Genomic DNA, 20,003 nt, shown 5'->3' on the forward strand with positions numbered 1-20,003 from the left:
GAAGAAGTGAAACTACCTCTAATTGTAGATTACCTGATGTCATAGAAAAGAAAATCCTGAAGAAGCCACTAAAAAGATGATGATAAACACATGAACCTTACAAGACAGCACCAAAATGAATGAAGCAAAAACTGACAACTGAAGAGAGAAATAGCCAATTCAACAACAGTGATTGGGAGACTTTTAATACTCCATGTCAATAATGAATGCCAAGAACTAGATACAAGGTAAGCCAACAGGAGACCTGAAAATACAAAACAGTTTACATAGCAGTTTAATAGTTAAGATTTTATTAATAGTAATGTTTTATAATAAGTAAACAAGTTCAACAAAGTTGCAGGGTACAAAATCAATATGCAAAAATTGCATTTCTATATAACAATGAACAATCCAAAAATGAAATTAAGAAAGTAACTCCATTTCTGAAGCATCCAAGAGAATAAAATTCTTAAGTATAAGTTTAACAAAAGTAATACAAAACATACCATAAAAACTACAAAACATTATTAAAAGAAATTAAAGTCTATTCCGGTCCTCAATTGATTTTAAGAGAAAGAAATTAAATAACTATATAAATAGAAAGATATCCCATGTTCAGTTTCAACACAATTCTATCAATATTCCCCCTGGCTTCTTTGGAGAAATTAGCAAGCTAATTCTAAAATTCATATGGAAATTCATGGAGCACATACTAATAACATAATCTCGAAAAAGAACAGAGTTGGAGGATTCTCAAAAATTCCTGTTTTCAAAATTGCAGACTGTAATCAAGGGATACTGGCATAAGGATAGGCATATCAATCAATGAAACAGAATTGAGAGTCCAGAAATAAAGCTTCACATATACAGTCAGTTCATTTTAAAGAAGGGTACTAAGATAAACGAATAGAGAAAACAGTCTTTTTAACAAATACTGAGCTCCAAATCATGCACATTTTCCACTATTATCTCTTCACATATTCTATACACAAATTTAAGTCTAGCAACATACAAAATCTAGAAAAGATTTTAGCAGTCTCATCATAAAGGAAAGCAGTAAAACTGGGGGAAGAGGGTATTTATTACATGCATTCATTCAACAAACATGTTTCAGGTACCAGTGAGAAAAGCACTAGCCAACAAAACAACATCCAACAGAAATGAACAACTGATACATGCAACATAAATAAGTCATAAAATTTATGTTAAGCAAAAAAAGACACAAAACAATGTAGTGCCTACAAATCCATTTGTTCGAATCTCTAGAAAAAATCTCAAATACACTGACAGAAAGCAGATCTGTGGTTGCCAGGGCCATGATTGGGGTCTCCCTGCAATCAGTGAACTTCAGTGGTGACAGCAATGTTCTGTATCTGAATGATGGTGATGGTTAAACGGGTGTATAAGTTTGTGAAAACTCATTTAAAAAGGACACTTAAATGGGTACCTTGTATTATGTGTAAAATTCCTTGACAAGGTTGATTTAAAAATAAGAATGGAATTAGTTCCTACGGATATTAAAAAATAATAAGCCCTGCATGAAAATTCACCCTAGATCAACACTAAAAACTAAGCCCAGTCTGAATTTCACTGTAAAAGTGAAAGCCTCTAGAAGTATGCTTGAACAAGAACAGTACAACGAAAAACTCAGGAGGTTATGAAGTCAAAGACCTGACTCTGGATCTTACTGGCTAGCTTATATGACCTGGAAGAACTTAATTACCACTTATGTGGTAGAACCTACCTTATTTACTCAACTGTAAAATGGGAAACACTCAGCTAACCTCATGTAACAACTGTGAAGAGTATATACAAGGCATATTTTACTCTAAGTAAAAATGTCCTTACGGTAGCTTAGCAAAGTCTTGCCTCATTTGCCTCTGACCTTTTCTGTACCCTAGATGTACCATTCTCTTCCTTTCCTACTACACTCTAGGCACACAGACTTCTTTGCAATTTTTTAATCATAAGACATCAAGAATACAACTCTCTCAGGATTTTTCTTCTTTGTTGTTGTCCCTTCCTGAAAGCTCTTTCTCCTGAATAAGCACAGGATTGCTCCCTCACCACAGGCTCACTCCTTGAGGGAAAATCAGTGGGAAAGGACTTCCCTGACCAGCCTATTTAAATCTGCACCTCATACACACTCCACACTTTCTCTTAGTTTCTTTTCCTCCTTGTCCTTACCACCATCTGTCAGACTATATGTATCTATATAGATTTTATTTTGTACACTGCTATATTCTTTTGGAATAGCACTTGGGGCACATAGTAGGAGTTAAATAAATATTTGCCAAATTAATGAATAAATGAGTAATATAAAGTATCTAATACCTAAATGTTGTCTTTGCCTACTTCCCGCAAGCAAAATACTATTTTCAAATACATCCACAGATATCAAAATGATTTTGAAGCCCTCCAGAAAACATAAGCTTAAGAAAATACTGAAAATACAATCTGATTTTAGCATTTAACATAACGTCTTAACCTACATTTTCAGTGTTGATACAGTGAATTAAATTAGGCAAAAATTCTTTTAAACTTTTTCACTGTAAGTTTATCCAGTTTAAACCTCTTGGAGATCAATTTTGATATGGTACTTCTGTATATTAACCTGTCTCATAATTGTGTGATATACTATTTACTTTTTTTTTCCCAGGAAGTACGGAATAATGCTTGGGAGGGACCACAGACAGGACTATAACATATTACTCTTATTTTGTCTTTATGCTTATTAGTAAGAATGAAAAACATAAACAGAAAACGTGAAAATAGAAGTGAATATAAAATATTCCCTCTTCAGAGAAAAAGCCAAAAAATACAAGTTTTAAAAATTATCAGTTTGTCACTTTGAAATTTAGAACTTTTTAAAAACACAACCATACGCAGTGTCAGTGACAGTAAATTAAAAAACACAATTCACACAGAGTTGGAAAGAACGTAAACTGGCACAGCTTTGCTGTAAGAAAAAAAGCAACTGAATATTAAAAGCTTTGGAAGATAACCTTTCATACACCCAACATATTTATATTTGTTAGGCCCTGTATGAGGTTTCAAATATACATTAATGAACTAGACTGAACTTGTCCCTACTCATGATCTAGTGGTGGAATGAAAGACAAAATTTTTTAGCATAATAGCTAATTACAATAGATGCTAGGTGAGAAGAGTCTACTTAAGAAAAGGGTAGTTGGGGAAAGACTCTCTGAGAGTATCCTGTATACTATCGGATGTGCTAAATGCTGTAAATATGTTATCATTTACTCCTTCCAACCTCTGAGGTAAGTATCATTATTATACCTGTTCTTATGGAGAGAATACTAAGGCTTGAAAAGTAATTTGACTAAGGACACAGCAATTGGCTAAGCATTGGACCTGCTTACCTCCAAAATTCATATACTTTGAAATGATTGTACTTACAGAAATTTCTTCTAAAGAAACAAATGTACAAACAATTCAGGTACAAGAATGTTCATCACAGTGCTATTTGTAAAAGTAAAAAAGTCAAAATAAAATGTTCAATCATACACAATCATTAAATCAGTTACGCTCTGGCAATTAAGAATCTTATTTTGGATAAATATATGACACTGGAAAATGCTTATGGTGTCAGTTTTGTTTTTTGTTTTCAATACAGGTTCCAAATTAGCATGTATACTCCAATTTCTTCATCACAAAAATGCAAACTTTCATGGATATCTCTGAGTGACTTTTTCTCCCCTCTTTATTACAACTCTCCAGCATTTTCACATCCCCCTATATTACCTTAATAATCAGAGAGAAAAATGAGAGACTGTAGAGCTTACAAACACATGCATACAAAGGAAATGACAACGTTTGCATCAGTTAACAATGGTTCTCTAGGTTGCAGGCTTGGAAGTGATTTTTATTTTCTTCTCTCACTAATCTTTCCTTTCTACTTTTTCTATAATAAGCATATGCTATTACTACTTTTTTTTTTCTTTTTTTAAACCACAGGTCTCCTTCAGCAGAACCTCACATTTAATTCACTCCATATAAAAATTTAAAAACCAGTAAATAACAGTATTACTTCCTTGGTATACTGTAATAATACATATCAATATACAAGAATCCAAAATTATAAAATAGGTAAGTTATAGAGGAACTTTCTATTACAAAAGAATCTTCTCTTTAAAAAAATTTACCTCAGAATCTCAAGTTGAAGTTCCCAAAGTAAATAAAAACTTCTCAAATCATTAATTTGAATCAGATGTTCAAAATCAAAGGAATTAAATACTCTTTTTCTGAGCCAATTGATAAATCCGAAACTATTCTGCAATAGTGTTAAGTGACAGAAAAGCAAAAATAATCTTTGCCTTGTCTTGATATTTTAGCATGTACATTTTTGGTACAAGGCCGGAATATATAATTAATCATATAGCTTAGGATACAAATTATTCTGAGGAATGAATTCCCTACTTTTAGTTAATTCCAGTGAAATAAGCAAAGAGCCTTGGATATTGAAAACTTTAAAGTGTGGTAATAATCTTCTAATAGCAAACCTAACAGTTAACTGAGTATCTGATGCCCGAGTATTTTGCTGTGCCTGACAATTATTATTAAAACTATCAAAATTATAAGGGGGCATATCTTGACCAGAATCTGTAGATCTTCTAGAAGTTAATATATTTTATATCACAAGGATAAGTTTTATAAATAAGTTTTAGATATGAGTCCTTTGCTCAATTTTAAATTATTTGCCTTAGTTAATATGAAAGAATGGAAGAGCAAACTAACTGAGGATTTAGGGTAGCTGTATTCCAGTTTCTAAAGTTTTAGTATATGTTTTTAGAAGAAAAAAGCATTTTGCTTATAAGTGGCTTTATTAAGGTACACGATTAAATAATCAGCACACCTAACAAATATTTAATGTCAGCAACTAGATTTTACAAGTTGATAGTAAAAGCAATGCCTTTTCCTACAATGCACAACAGTCATTTTCCAAATTCATTACTCTGTGATTCACTTTCTTTGCTTTGCTACTGCAGCTATTTAGTACTATTCTGGTTGCCTTATATGGTCTTTACTTTTAATGTTTCAAAAGGCTCAGTACCCAAGAGATCTTACAGATTTAAGGGACAAAGAACAGTGTAAGTTATTCATACACATCATATGCACAAGAATACACAAGAGTTTCCAACTACTGCACTGACATTCTCAATGCTCTAATTATAAATTACAAATGATTTTCAAAAAATAGACATGATGTTCACGAAAAATATGCTTGGCTAACAATGATAAAGGAAAGGACACAAATACAGTTACAAAAATGGGAATACCCCAAAGATTATCATGATGTTTTACCCTAATGATACAGGAGTTAAGATGAAGTAAATTTCCTGCTATAGATACATATAGAAAGCATCAGGACCTCAGCATGCAAAAATATTCAATTAACTGGCCTGCTCTGATGAACACAGCAGAATCATTCTTTACCACTCCCACAATCTTTCCAAACTCCTTTCTCCCAAAGTCCAATAAGCCAGTTGTCTTTTTCTTTTTTCTGAGATGGAGTCTAGCTCTGTCACCCAGGCTGGTGCACACTGGTATGATGTCAACTCATTGCAACCTGCACCTCCCAGGTTCAAGCGATTCTCCCACCACAGCCTCCCAAGTATCTGACATTAGACATGCGTGCCACCACGCCTGGCTAATTTTTTGTATTTTTAGTAGAGACAGGGTTTTCCATGTTGGCCAGGCTGATCTTGAACTTCTGACCTAAGTGATCCACCTGCCTCGGCCTCCCAAAGTGCTGGGATTACAGGCATGAGCTACTGCACCTGGCCTAATAAGCCAGATATCTACTTAAATAAAAATGCATAAAGGGCAAAGCACCCAAATGCAGCAGCATCACAAGATAAAAATGAATGAATCATTCAATCAATCATACAACTTAAGAAACTACAGTAGTTCTCCCCTTATCCGCGGTTTCTTCTTCCTCAGTTTCAGTTATTCATGGTGAACCACAGTCCAAAAATATTACATGGAAAATTCCAGAAATAATTCATACATTTAAAATTAGGCACCATTCTGAGGAGTGTGATGAAATTTTGTGACATCCCGCTCCATCCCACCTGGGACATGATATCCTTGCTACATATGCTACCCACCCCTTAGTCACGTTAGTAACTATCTTGGTTATCAGACTGACAGAACACAAGAAGTACAAGTACAGTACAAGAGGTGTTTTGAGAGAGAGATCACATTTGCTTAACTTTTTTATAGTATATAATTATTCTTTTTTTTTTTTCTGAGACAGAGTCTTGCTCTGTCCCCCAGGCTGGAGTGCAGTGGCTCGATCTCGGCTCACTGCAAACTCCACCTCCCAGGTTCAAGCGATTCTCCTGCCTCTGCCTCCCAAGTAGCTGGGACTACAGGCGCGTGCCACCAATCCCAGCTAATTTTTGTATTTTAGTAGAGGCGGGGTTTCACCGTGCTAGCCAGGATGGTCTTGATCTCCTGACCTTGTGATCCACCCACCTTGGCCTCCCAAAGTGCTGGGACTACAGGCGTGAGCCACTGCGCCCGGCCTATTTTATTATTAGCTATTGTTGCTCATCTCTTATTGTACCTAATGTACAAGTTAAACTTTATCATAGGTATGTATGTATGCGGGGGGAATAGTACATATAAGGTTCAGTGCTATCCATAGTTTCAGGCATCCACTGGGGTGTTAGAACATATTTCCCCTTGAATTAAGGGGAGACTACTATACTAGTTTATACTAGTTTCACTACAATAACTAATAATCAGGAATAATTATCATGATACTTTGACATGCTCTACAGTTAAACACTTTTGCTTTCATTATCTGAGTTGTCATCAGCAACACTGGGAGGTATAAATTATCAAACAGCTGAGGCTCTTCAATACTAATTGATTTGTCCAGGCACACAGCTAGTAAGTTCATAGAGCCCAGACTGGAACCCATCATCTGAATCCAAGTGTGAAGTCTTTCCAAAATAATGCATTATCTCTTCATTAAAGATGAGCACATACTCAATGGTACATTTATCAACTTTCAAAAAAATAAATGGTAGGTGTTGTTTCTTCTGAACTTTCAGAATTTTTGCAATACTTGCTCTACATAAAGGAAATGGCATGGGAACCAACACCAGTAAATACCTACTGTCAGGAGTTTTACAGGATCTTATTTAAACCCACTTAAATACACTTAAGCGAAGGAGATATTTTATTAATTTTAAGGAAGAAAACAGGCATAGAGGAAAAAGTGCTACAGGTAACTGCATTATTCAGGTTGTAAAAGGTAGACACTGTCTGTCTGAATCCTAACCCATTAGATTTATCCCACTTAACAAAGGAATTATTAAATGCCTATTATGTGCCCTGTGCTTTGCCAAGTGCTGCAGACAAAGCAATGTGAAGATTTATTTATGTTACTCAAAATATTACACATCTTACTTCACAGAAGGTCATCTAAACAAAATTCCTGGTAGGAAAAACATGTTTAGACTCTAAAAGCAAGACTGCATTCTTATTTACATTTACAAATCTGATACAAAAAAGAGTATAGTGCACTCTGTGAAATAAATTGTGGCTAATTCTCACACGCCTCAGAAGCTCCTCTTTAACCTAACAAGTCCCACTCCAGAACGAAAACAAACAAAAAATTCACAAAAATCTTTAATCCTTACATCAGTCCTACTGGGTAAGTATTGTTACTTATCTACATTTTTCTTTGTTTTTATTTATTTATTTTTAATCTACATTTTTCAAATGAGAAAACTGAAGTATAGGGAGGATAAGTCACATAGCCAATTGAAAACAGTACAATGGTGATTCCATTTCAGGCTGGTTAGTTCCAGACATTATGGACATCATGTAAAATTTCAGAATATAACTCTCTTTAACCGCAGATAGATCAGCTCCATTTTATTCAGTCAAAAGTGAACTAAATAGACAATTAGGCTACGTGGGCAGCTCTACATGCCATAGTTGAACCATTAACTTTTGCTATGATAAAACAGTATATAATGCATACAATAAAAGCAGCAATTTAGGTCAGTAATCCCAGCACTTTGGGAAGACAAGGCAGGCAGACGGCTTGAGCGCAGGAGCTCAAGACCACCCTGGGCAACATGGAGGAACCCTGTCTCTACAAAAGATGCAAAAATTAGCCGGGCATGGTGGTGTGCGTCTGTAGTCCCAGCTATTCAGGAGGCTTAGGTGGGAGGATTGATTAAGCCCAGGAGGTCAAGGCTGCAGTGCACTGTGATCATGCTGCTGCATTCCAGCCTGGGTGACAAAGGGAGACCTGTCTCAAAAATAAAAATAAAAATAAAATTAATAATTTGCTAAAACTACATTCTCAGAGAAGCAATTCTTTTTCTTTAAAAACATTAATTTAGGATTTCTTTTTGCACGTCAGGTAACAAATAATGCTAGCAACCTAATACAACCAAGTGTTATGTATAGTATTTTGAGAAACACACAAACAAGTATATATAAAATAAGCACTTCTAATAATATAACATAAATATCAGCTCCTATGTAGGGATTTTATCACTGATTTAGATTTTCTTCATATTTTTCCAATTTATCTAAGAATGTTAAATCTTATGTCTAATACATTACGTCAGATGATAATACTCAAACTTTGCCTGCCCCAAAACGTATGTAAAAATTCCATCCCAGTAATGGAAAAATCTTGAACAGTAGGCATTCATTTATATGTATAACAAACAAGTTCTCTAAAAGAAACTACAGAGTTTCAAAGTCATACAGTTCTTAACAAATAAAAATCCTGCTTATATGAATACAAAGTACTCAATTTGTTTAATGGAGAGAAAATAATCTTTCAAAAATGTCACAAATACACACCATTAAGCTATAATTTTAATTGCAAATCGACTGTGGAATCTAAACTTTCCCCTGAAACACAAATCTGTTTATCAATCTTACTGGCTATTTTTCTTCCCCAATGGTTAATGGTTTCCTCATCACATATAAGATAAGACCTCTCATACTGTGGCTACTTCATTCCTTCAACTAACTTCTCCTATGAGGTCCCAGAATTCCATCAAGGGCTATGGAGGATTACCTCGCCATTCTCCAAATCCAGAATATTTCCCCAAGATTTGTGCATTTACAATGCTGATACCCTCCCCTCCCCCACCTAGTTAACTACAAATCACCCTTCAGAACCCAGTTCACTTACCACCTCCTTGAAGCAAACTCATTAACTCCCTGAAACAAGGTTACTGTACTCTAGGATGTTTCTACAGTATGACAAAAATTTAACTTGAGGAATTATGCAGTGCAACTATAATAGTGCACAGCACATAGTAGCATTTATTGGACTGTACAAGGAAATCTAATTAAACATGAAAATCATTACTAATTTCTAAGAAAAGTATAGATTTTATTATTCTACATAAACACATGAATTAAGGAAAGTTTTCAGTTTGCTTTCCTATGTCATTTTCCAGTACTCCAGACAGACCACCCCCCAACCCCCACAATTCATCTGATGTAGAAAACAATTTCAAGGCATTTTAATAAAAAATAATCCCTCCTCCCTATTGCTCTTTATAAAACTTATTACAGATTACTGGGTCCACCATGGTATTTTCAGAAGTTGAAAGACACAGATTATTATGCTTTAATCATCTCTTCTCCCCTTTAGAGCTTACCCCCATTTATGCAGAAAGCACTAAGTAATTGTTGATGAAATTTCTTATCTTCAAACACGCAAAACTTGACTCTATCTCAGGGCCTTCTATTCCTTCTGTCTGGAAAAGCATTCAACCACATTTCTGCATGGTTGACTCCTTTCTGTTTCTGCTCAAATGATACCTCCACAGAAGTCTTCTCTCATCACCCTACTTAATCTCTTTTTTTCCATTTCTAATCAATTGCTGTACTTTTAACCCCCTTTATTTTTTCCTAAATTACTACTGCCTGAAATTATATTTATTTGTTTACTGTCTGTCTCCTCCTCCAGAATGTTAGGTTAATGAAGGTGGAGACTTGTCTGAATCACCATCATATACCCAGTAACAATGTCGAGCAGAGACTAAACACTTAAATTACTACAGGATTTACTTGAAAACATCTAGAGTGCTAACATATAACCAGCAGAGCCTAAACTTTAAATTTAATTTAATAAACAATTTCTATCCACACACTACTAAAAAACAGCTAAATTATATGAGTTTCGCATGTGCAGGGAATAGAAAAAGAACTTTTAGAATACACAGAATTTTACTGTTGGAAGTGACTTTGGCGATCAAGCACAGAGATTTTCAAACTATGATCTGAAACACCTTAGTGTTTCACTAATTTGTGCTTCACAAATTCATTTAAGCATTGGATTACAATTTTTTTACACACATACATCCATTTTAGGATGAGTGATATACACACACAAGTGCATTGTATACCAAACTTAAACACTTTAAAGACTATCTCAGATGTCAGGTTAACCAGTTTGGCTGTACTAAATAAAGTTTGGCTTGACATACTTATAAATATACCTAGAATTTCTCATAAGCATAGATTAGAAAGATAATGGCTCCAATTTTTTGTCTAATTTCAGGCCAGACATGTTCACTCCCATAAAAACTACACCCCTAAAGCATTACTTTGTCCAGTTATCTGTTCAGCATATGACTACCTCAGAATAATGGTGCAATAGTATGTAAAATGTAGCATCAATGATATGTTATTACCTATTTTCATTATAACAAACTATTTGCTTTCAAGTTTTTAATGTTTCTCAATGAATGTTTATAATTTTTAAAAATGAGCAGTTGTTGTATATTGCCAGAAAGTCAAGATTGAAACAAAAATTTCCTACTGCTGCTTGTCTTTCAAACTTCTGTATCAATTTGATTAAATATCTAGGATCTGCAAGATGATCAGATGCAGACAAAAATACATCTTCCATTAACACCTATTTTATTTAATAAATCATGACTTTCTCTATAAAGTAGCGCTAAAATAAATGAGAAAGAAATTAGACTCTGAGTACAGTCTGAAGATGAAAATGGCCTTCATAATTCCCAACCTCTAATTTTCTTATTGACCAAAATGGCTTGTTTATAAACATAAATGTTAAGTTTCAAACTTATTTTAAATTATATATATAAAATTAAGATAATGAAAGTCCTCTCTGCAAGCTGTAAAACATTTTTAAAATATTAAGTAGCAAAGCCAAAAGTAGTCAGGTGCTTGGAATGGCACAGTAAGCCTAATATTTTATTTTACTGACCTATGAAAGATTCTTACAAGCAGAAAACTAAATACAAAATTTACATGCAGGATAGGCATTATAATTTACAAAGTAGAAAATAATACAAAAGCACATTCTTGCCAGATATGACACAAAACCAAATGTTCCTCTCTCAAACACACTGTATTACATAACCAGTCATTACGTTTTGTCCAGATGCTAATACAAACTGGAGCTGTTACAACATCTGAATACACAAATGGAAAAATAGTATATCAATATGTTTGAAAAACAAGCAAGTCTACTCACTGTTACCTAAATTGCCAGGACACATAATTTTCTCTCACTCATTTTATCATTAGTTTTTACTAAGTTTTTACTAAAACTTAGTAAAAACTTACTAAATGTGCATTTTCATCTACTCACATATAAGGAAAGACATTTCCATTCAGAAAAGGCAGAGAAAGGATCGGTGTCTTGAATACTGGATCATATTCCCTTTTTAAAAATATATACTCTGTATCTTTAGCAGCTCTTAGTCACTAAAAGGTCTCTGGAACATATACAGGCAATTAAGACATAGTATTCCTAAAATCATTATCTATATGAGCATATCTACTAAAATGCAATTCTGGGAGTCATCTATCCTGTTTTGATTTTGACATCTCTAAAATGGGCACAAAACTGGCTCACAAGCTCTTAAACAAACCTGTAAAGGCCAGATGTTTCTCAAAATCACAGTTTCAGATCTGAGAAAGGTAAAATGTTGTATGTATCATACATGACATAACATCTGCCAATGGCAACACCTGCAGTCACACACGTGAACATTTCCATATGAAAAAGTGGGAAAATCAGATTAAGATGATAATCAGATTCACAGGTATAATTCCAGTTGATATTTTCTCACCTTGCTTATTCAAAACAAAACAAAACAAATGATCAACTTTCAGAGCTTTTTAAATTTTGGACCTCCAATAAGACACATCTCACCTTATTTCCGTAAGGGCAATTTTATTCAAACTAGAGAAATCCTGCTTTCTACTAACCAGTGGGCCAGGCATTAAGAGGAAAATGGTGAGAAAAACAGAATCTAACTTCAGAAGCCCCAAATCTAACAGGAGCTCATGGGTAAGTACTGGTAAACATGTTACCTTGTAAAGACAAATACAAAATAATCTCCTTCAAATAATGGCCATAACCACACAAAATACAGCAAGAAATACAGACCTAAACATGCTGCCAGAAGCAAAACAAGGTATTAATCACTCTATTACTAACATCCTTCCCTAATTCCATACTAACTCAACACACAGTTCTCTAAGAAGCTAGTTATCTATTTTTCCATATGTAATTAAGAAGCAAAACTATAAGACAGAATTCAAGAAAGTGAAGGAATACAGGATGCCATTCTCCCCACCACTTTTCCAATCTGTTGCTTCAGATCTGTGGATTGTGAAACAGTACTGATAAATGACAATCAGGAATACAGGATGCCATTCTCCCCACCACTTTTCCAATCTGTTGCTTCAGATCTGTGGATTGTGAAACAGTACTGATAAATGACAATCTAGCAACAGTTCAGTTTAATAGATGCGTATTGAGAATCTACTAAGTATTATGCACTATAGAGACATTTGAAACATGAACATAAACAAATCAAAGCCCTACCTCTCAGGTGCTCCCAGTCCAGATGGACAGTAAATTACAATACAGTGTGACATTCTATAACAGAAGTTTGAAGACTAAAAAACAATACAGCAGAAAGATTTGGGGAGTCAGGAAAGATTTATGAAGAAAGTGATACCAAAGAGGAGTATGGAAGAAGTTCACCAAACAACAGAGAAGTGAAAGATACATAAAATATGCACCACCACCCTCCCCCCCCCCCCCCACACACACACGCAGTAACAGACACATGAATAAAAAGAATAGGATGGGCGTGGTGACTCACACCCGTAATCCCAGCACTTTGGGAGGCTGAGGCAGGCAGGTTGTCTGAGGTCAGGAGTTTGAGGCAAGCCTGACCAACACGGTGAAACCCTGTCTCTACTAAAAATACAAAACTAGCCGGGCACCTGCCTGTAATCCTAGCTACTCAGGAGGCTGAGGCAGGAGAATCACTTGAACCTGGGAGGTGGAGGTAGTAGTGAGCCAAGATCGCGCTATTGCACTCCAGCCTGGGCGAGGAGCAAAACTCCGTCTCAAAGAAGAAGAAAAAAAAAGAATCAGGAAAGGAAAATGTTCAGGGTTAAGTGGCAAATAGTCCAAAATATCTAACTATATATCTCAGTGGACTTAGATCCTGAGTCTAAGCATATACAAAACACTAAAGTGCCCAGAAAACTAAAAATTTCCCATTTTTTTCTAAATAATTCACTTTTTCTGTATTTCCATATTATATGTCATGAGCTCTTGACAAAAAGTAAACATCGTAAACTGTTTTATTACTTTATAATGCAGCAGACCCCCAAGTGATATACCAACAGATACCAACAGATTTGCATCTGTATTTCAGAGAACAAGCTGTCAGAAAACACAGTATGAATTCTATTTCCAGGACATTCCTAATAGTATAGACAAAGTAAATAAATGAACAAGCCACATCAGCATGATTACTCATAACAGTTGAATTCTAAAATAGAAATCAAAGGATGTCAAACAGAAAAACTAAAGAAACTAAAAAACGAAATGATTTCTATTTCTAAAATAGAAATCAAAGGATGTCAAACAGAAAAACAGATTGTACATAATTTTCATTCCACTTCAAGGTAAACTTTCTACAACGACATCAACTTTAGCACAGCTCTTTTCAAAATATCTGGTATAAGTCACAGTGAAATTCAATCCCTTTAAGTATCACAGGTAGAAACTGCTCTTAGTAAGGAAGAACAGTCAGCTGTATCATCAAGCAGAGTAAGTTCTACCATAGCACTAGATCCCTTGATTAACACTGTATGTAATTCCACTCAAACATTACAGTACACCTCATATTAACTCTGCCCCTAAACTGCCCTACCCGGTACCTTGGATCTTTTGCCTCTTTGTGTTAAAAAATCCACTACAGATCCAGGTAACAAATAACATCATAAATGTTTGGTTGTATATTTTCCTGAAATCTCAGGAAAATTTTAACAAATTTTAACAACAAAAAAACCGCTATTGTTTAACATTGCTTTTAAAGAGCAAAAAAATAAATTGTAAGCTAATAAGTGTTTTTCACTAGTCCATTAATGCTTACTCATTATTTCACATATACATGTGAAGCATACATTCTATTTATATTATCAGAAAATCTTATGAAGTCTGTCACTAGAAAACATAAAACTATAACATACAGGCTGTAAAAAATTCTGTAATGGTCTTTCAAAATATAGGTACTTTTAATACCAGTATCTACTAAAGGAATACAAATGAGAACTGGGTTAGAAGCACTTCTAATAAAATCTATTCATACACCTGAAAATTTTATTTATTTTTGAACAAATAATTTTCAGGTTATAATAACTGTAAAGCATCTCTGAAAAATCAAAAAGTGCAACACCCAAAATTATAAAGCAAAAACAACGGTAATTAGTCCTTGTAGGGAGGTATATGGGAAGTTGTATCATTCTGAATTGTTTTTGTTTTTGTTTTTTGCCCAGCATCAGAAGATAAGCCACATTCTGAGTTTTATCTTCAAGATCAGGTACTTGGGGATATAAATCACTCACACACAAGCATTTTGCCCTCCTTTTCCACCATATAAATTAAAGTATTACAGAAACTGAAAAATTGTATAGGCTGTATTTGTTGCTTGGTTAAACAAACAGGCAATTCTCATTCCCTGAGATCAGATTAGGTTACAGATCTCTCTACAATGTATACTTAAAAAAAGATTCCTGCCAACAAATGTTTACATTAACTTTCTTTGTATTGATGAAGCACTAATTCAGATACAAAAAAAAACTTTAGCAGAGTTTCTCACTTCCTCTCTAAAATACAAAGTATTCACAAAAGTTATTACAATTCAAGCTCTCAGAAAATATGAGAGAAAGATACCTTTTTTACAATAAGGATCTTACAAAGTCAAGAAATAAGTGAGTAGAGTGGAACATGTTTTGTCTTTAAGTGTATTTTGTATTTCTTTTTCTTTAGATTTAATATTATAAAAGAACTACAAACTAAACAAATTCAACATACAGAGCTTACTAATTATCTTGGTCCATTATAAAACATTTCAATGAACTGGGCTCTGAATATAGACAACCATTTCAGCCCACTATGATTCTTAACCCTTTCAATTCGCAATCTTACAAAATTATAAGAGACATATTCGTTGACGTTTGGAAAGAACTGTTGTCAATTATGCCAAGCATTCCCAAACTCAACATAAACCTTGTATGTAAATGGATACTTTAAATTTTCTATCTCATCCCTCACCCCATACTTTATTCTTTCCACTTATCTTGCTTCAAAAGGGAAATCAACAGTCACACTTATGATACTGAGCTCTAAAAATTCCTAATATCAAGCATGAAGTATGTTCAACTTTGGAACCTTAAATTCAAGTTGGCCTCCCTCGTGAACTGACTTTGATTACTTTTTACCATTTCGCCAAGAATCTAAGGGTTCAAATCAGTGTACTTAATTACGAAGAACTGCCCAAACGATTTTAAAAGGAGTGGGATTCTCTGACCAAGAGTTTTATGAAAATGAAACAAAATATGTTGCACTCAGTCTTCCGGATGTTGAAAAGTGAAGGTGTCTCCAAGGATTCGAAGGAAGTTGATGTTTAGGTTCCTTCTGAGAGGGTGGTACCCTTATGTAAGACTTTTGTGGTGGTAATACATTACGTACCTACAGGCCTGGAATAAATATAAAGTCTAAAACCTTGGAAATACTTTGTGTAAAAGAAAACTACAATTCACTTTTGCTAAGAACCACAGGTACCAAGAGTCATCAGCTTTCTCCCGGACAGACAACAGTGCCTCAATTAAGAACTACAAAGGGCTCTTTTAACCCTACTCTTTTCTTCTGGGAAACTTTTAAGTGAGACCTACAACAGTAAAAGGTGGAGAGGCCCCTGCGGAAGTAGAAACCCAGGGCTTGCAACTTCACAGACAGAAGCATCTGTGGTTCCTCCGCCGCCCCAGGACCATCCGGACTCAGTCTACGACACTACGGAAGCTTCACCTTCCTGGTGCGGTGGCAGAAGCAGCATCGCAGTTGCATTCCTTCTCCCTCCACCATGCACAACCTTCGGTATCCCAGGGCCTGCAGGCTCCTGACACCCGTTAGCCAGTCCAGTGTCTCCCATCTGACACTTACACACACACTAACAGAAATACACATAACTGGCAGATGATATAGGTGTATTGAGAATGTAAGGAGCCAGAGCCAGCACCAGCTGCTGGGAAGACGGCAGAGCCGTCTAAAGCGGGCTCGAGCTCCTCAGCCACGGCCGCAGCCGCCTTCTCTTCTCCTCCAGGAAGCAGCGCGGCGGTAGCGGCTCCTCCGCGCTGGCGGGAGCCTAGGGGAGTGGAGTCCGGGGAAGCCCCGCCACTCGCGGATGGGACCGGGCCTAGGATCTGGAGCTGCTGCTGCTGCAGCGGCCCGAGTACAGCGACGCTTTACGTCCCGTCCACCACCACCCCCATACACACCCCCTCCCTCCCTCCACCGCCGCCACCCCCCCTCCCCGCCCGCTCCGCTCTCCCTCTCTCCATTGGAGCCGAGACAAAAGCAACGGGAAGCGGCGGGCCGGGACGCTACCGGCGGACCCCGGGCGCGGCCGGACCGGCCCCGGGGCATTCCCCCGCCTTGCGGGGGCCCCGAATCCGCCGCCCCTGCCGCGCGCCCCGCTGCCAGACTTCCGAAAATTTGCCAAAAACTCACCGCATGAATTTTCTTGTCCCGCGGATCCAAGATGGCGACGTATCCACCGCGGAGGCTGCTGGGAGCAAGACCTTTACCCTCTGACCGCCGCCGTGACCCCCGTCGCTCCGGCTTCCCTCCGGGTGGCGGCGGAAGGTGGAGCGGCGACTGCAAAGCAGCAGGGATGGGGTGGGTAGGCCGCTTCCAGCGCGCTTCTAACAAGGTGGAGAGAGGCGCTTCACTCCCCTACCGCCCTCTCACCGCTGCTCCGTCTTGTCTCCCATCGACTCACAGGGAGGCTTGCTGCTCCTCCGCGGCCGTTACAGAGAGCGGGGCTTCTGCGGCCGCTACGGTTTCCCTGGGGCCACGTTGCTTCGCAGAGGGCTCTGGCCCTGAGTCCGAGGGGGACCGCAGGGTCCAGGGGCGATGAATGGTGAGGTGGCTTCAGTCCGCCCTCCCTGGGGATGCTGAGCGTGTTCGTGTTTGTGTTTGTGTTTGTGTTGGACACCCCGCCCCCGCACGTCCGCCGCCTCACTCCTCCCCTCCTCACTCCCGCCACCTGGAGCGAATTTAACCGTGTCCCTGTTTCCTCCCTCAGCTCCCGCAACCTCCTGAGCTTGTTCGCGTACTTCTGGGACCGGCACCACGTCACCGTCACCTTCTGAGTAGTGAGTTCCCCTCTCATGAAACCACTGATGTATTTAGTCACCATCCTCACCTTTTTTTTTTTTTTCCAACCTGATGGAAGGAAGTACATAATGGAGAGCAAGTTTTTAAAGCACGGTCTTGTCGTGTGAACTTGCTCTAGTCAAATTAGGTTTATAGCACTTTTTCTGACTCTCATTCCCCCCCGTCTGCACATAAACAAGAGTGACCAGCTGGGTCATCCGCAAGACCATTTGAAATTATTGTGGCTTGGGTGGAAACTTAAAGGAGTGAAGTATCTGCTTTCCGGAAAAATCATTGTCGTTCAAAGTGAAATTAAACTTGTTTTCTTTGCAATAATTCCCCTTTATTTATTTGTATGTCTGTAAACTCTTCATTCTTTTTGTAATTACTAGACATTTCGTTCTTAAAAAGAGCCTCTGCATGTGTGTTTTGGAATTATGTAGCTTCATAATGTGAAAATTGTTCTTTTCTATTTGAGTAGTTAATTTGAAGTAAATAAAATGTCTACTTCAGTTGGTTGTTTCTTTTAAAAATTCACCTTTTCCTTACAAAAGAATCACTGTAATCCAATTTAAATTTATCATTGAAGGTCAAAAGCAAGAAATAGCAAGAAACACAACATACTATAAAATAAAAGGTAACTGTCATGTTTTTGAAGATAAGGTGTTTTGACATAGCAGACATTGTGTGAATTTATTTCAACTCCTAGTGGTACTGGTGTAGACAGAAAATGTTTTGCTTGGTTATTCATTTCATCAAACATTCTACTTCATTTTTTTTTTTTTTTTCACTTCAGGAAAATTCGAGGAGGAACAACACATTTGTGTCTTTCTTTCCTTTCTCCCCGTCTTCTCCAAATAGTCCTTTCCTCTTGCTGCTTTCTCCTCCTCTCATGTTAACATCTTCAATCATAAGATGGTGTGTTAAAAGATTGGTTATACCTCTATAGAATGACTTCCAGAGGGTGTAAGTCTGATTTGAGAGTTTTATTACCTTGAGTATTTTACTGGAAGAGATAGAACAAACATTTTTTTTTTTTTTTTGTCTTTTACTTTTTATTTTTTTAACACCTATTATGCCATGAATTCATAGGGAATAGGTTCCAGCAGCTCAGGCTCCTTCCCATTGGTCCTCACAAAGTGTGCTTCTCTGGGTGGAGCAGGCTGGCGCTTCAGCTGAACCCAGGTACCTTTCTCTTTGGCTTCTTTCTTTTTCTGATCATTTTCCTTCACGCGTTTCAGGAAGCTATCTCGGCTCTTAGAGTGCTTAATGTGCTCAATACGCACATTAATTCTCTTGGCAAGAATCTTGCCCTTAACTTGTTTGTTTACAACAATGCCAACAGCATGCTGGGTAACGTTGTAGACTCTCCCAGCTTTGCCATGGTAACACTTGTGGGGCATTCCTTTTTGAACAGTACCCATTCCCTTGATGTCTACAATATCACCTTTCTTATAGATTCGCATATACGTGGCCAAAGGAACAACTCCATGTTTTCTAAAAGGCCTAGAGAACATATATCGGGTGCCTCTCCTCTTTCCCTTTGTGTTCGTCATTTTGGCGAATTACTGGAAGATGGCGGTTCCCAACATTTTTATAATAAACGTGTGGGTTAGGAGTGTTAGGAGAAAATGCACTGATACTATTACTTTCAATATTTGATATTACTTACTTTGACTCACTGAACACTGTTTAGGATGAAATCACTTTAAGCCGTGTTGAAGAACAAGCCTTTAATTGTCCTATTATTTGTGCCAAATCTATTACAAATTTGTTAAAATTTTTTTAATACCTACCTTAGAGGGTACTGTAGGTATTTAATGAGCTAGTATTTGTTAAAGGCTTGTGTAGTAAGAATTCTTACTATAAGAATTACTATTCTTACTGTAAGAATAGATGCTACATTTTTAAAATTGTCCTGTTGCATCAAAAAGTTCATCTTTATTGGTAATGTTAATCAAGTTTGCCCATTTGGTAGTTTGGTTTTCTTTTGATTATCTTAATAGATTTTCTTTCTTTTACCTGAAAAGTAGTCCATACTAATAGGCACATGTTTTGTGTATTTCCAAAATATGTGTTATGTTAAATCCAGACTTTGAGGGGAAAAAAATACCCTATTAAGGGAAGAATGAGTTTGTGTATAACTTGTAGAAGGAGGCCACCCGTTTTTAGAAAAGTATGGATGGTATTGAAAATTTTGCCATGGCAAGGGATAAAAAGCACAGGCTTCTCTAATGTGTCTGAAACAACATTTGAATCCCCTTTGTTCATTCCCTAAATCTCC

General features: G+C 36.8%; 3 protein-coding genes across 6 annotated transcripts in view; 1 reads left to right on the forward strand and 2 right to left on the reverse strand.

Moving 5' to 3' along the window:
- Nucleotides 1–17,552, reverse strand: part of CNOT2 (CCR4-NOT transcription complex subunit 2) — a 108,187-nt gene extending 90,635 nt beyond the window's left edge. The window contains exon 1 of one of the 3 annotated variants that reach the window (XM_033221277.1): nucleotides 17,072–17,552. The gene's annotated coding sequence lies outside the window, so the exon portion shown is untranslated. The remainder of the gene's footprint in view (nucleotides 1–17,071) is intronic. The other 2 variants (XM_033221274.1, XM_033221275.1) reach the window with 2 other exon arrangements.
- LOC117089753 lies at nucleotides 17,080–18,231 on the forward strand. 2 transcript variants are annotated; one of them, XM_033221280.1, is made up of 3 exons: nucleotides 17,080–17,239; nucleotides 17,345–17,483; nucleotides 17,649–18,231. In XM_033221280.1, exons 1-2 carry the CDS (start codon nucleotides 17,103–17,105, stop codon nucleotides 17,478–17,480), a joined length of 273 nt encoding a protein of 90 aa, XP_033077171.1. In that variant the 5' UTR covers nucleotides 17,080–17,102; the 3' UTR covers nucleotides 17,481–17,483; nucleotides 17,649–18,231. The 2 variants fall into 2 exon arrangements, with proteins under 2 accessions (XP_033077171.1, XP_033077170.1); XM_033221279.1 differs by having other exon boundaries at nucleotides 17,080–17,483.
- A 546-nt stretch (nucleotides 18,232–18,777) lies between these two features.
- LOC117089751 (60S ribosomal protein L21-like) lies at nucleotides 18,778–19,309 on the reverse strand. The gene has a single exon (XM_033221278.1). The coding sequence runs from the start codon at nucleotides 19,273–19,275 to the stop codon at nucleotides 18,793–18,795; it is 483 nt and encodes a 160-aa protein (XP_033077169.1). The 5' UTR covers nucleotides 19,276–19,309; the 3' UTR covers nucleotides 18,778–18,792.
- Between the last annotated feature and the right edge of the window lie 694 nt (nucleotides 19,310–20,003).

This window comes from Trachypithecus francoisi, unplaced genomic scaffold, assembly GCF_009764315.1.
Source record: "Trachypithecus francoisi isolate TF-2019V2 unplaced genomic scaffold, Tfra_2.0 Lachesis_group11, whole genome shotgun sequence".
Classification (NCBI taxonomy): Eukaryota; Metazoa; Chordata; class Mammalia; order Primates; family Cercopithecidae; genus Trachypithecus; species Trachypithecus francoisi.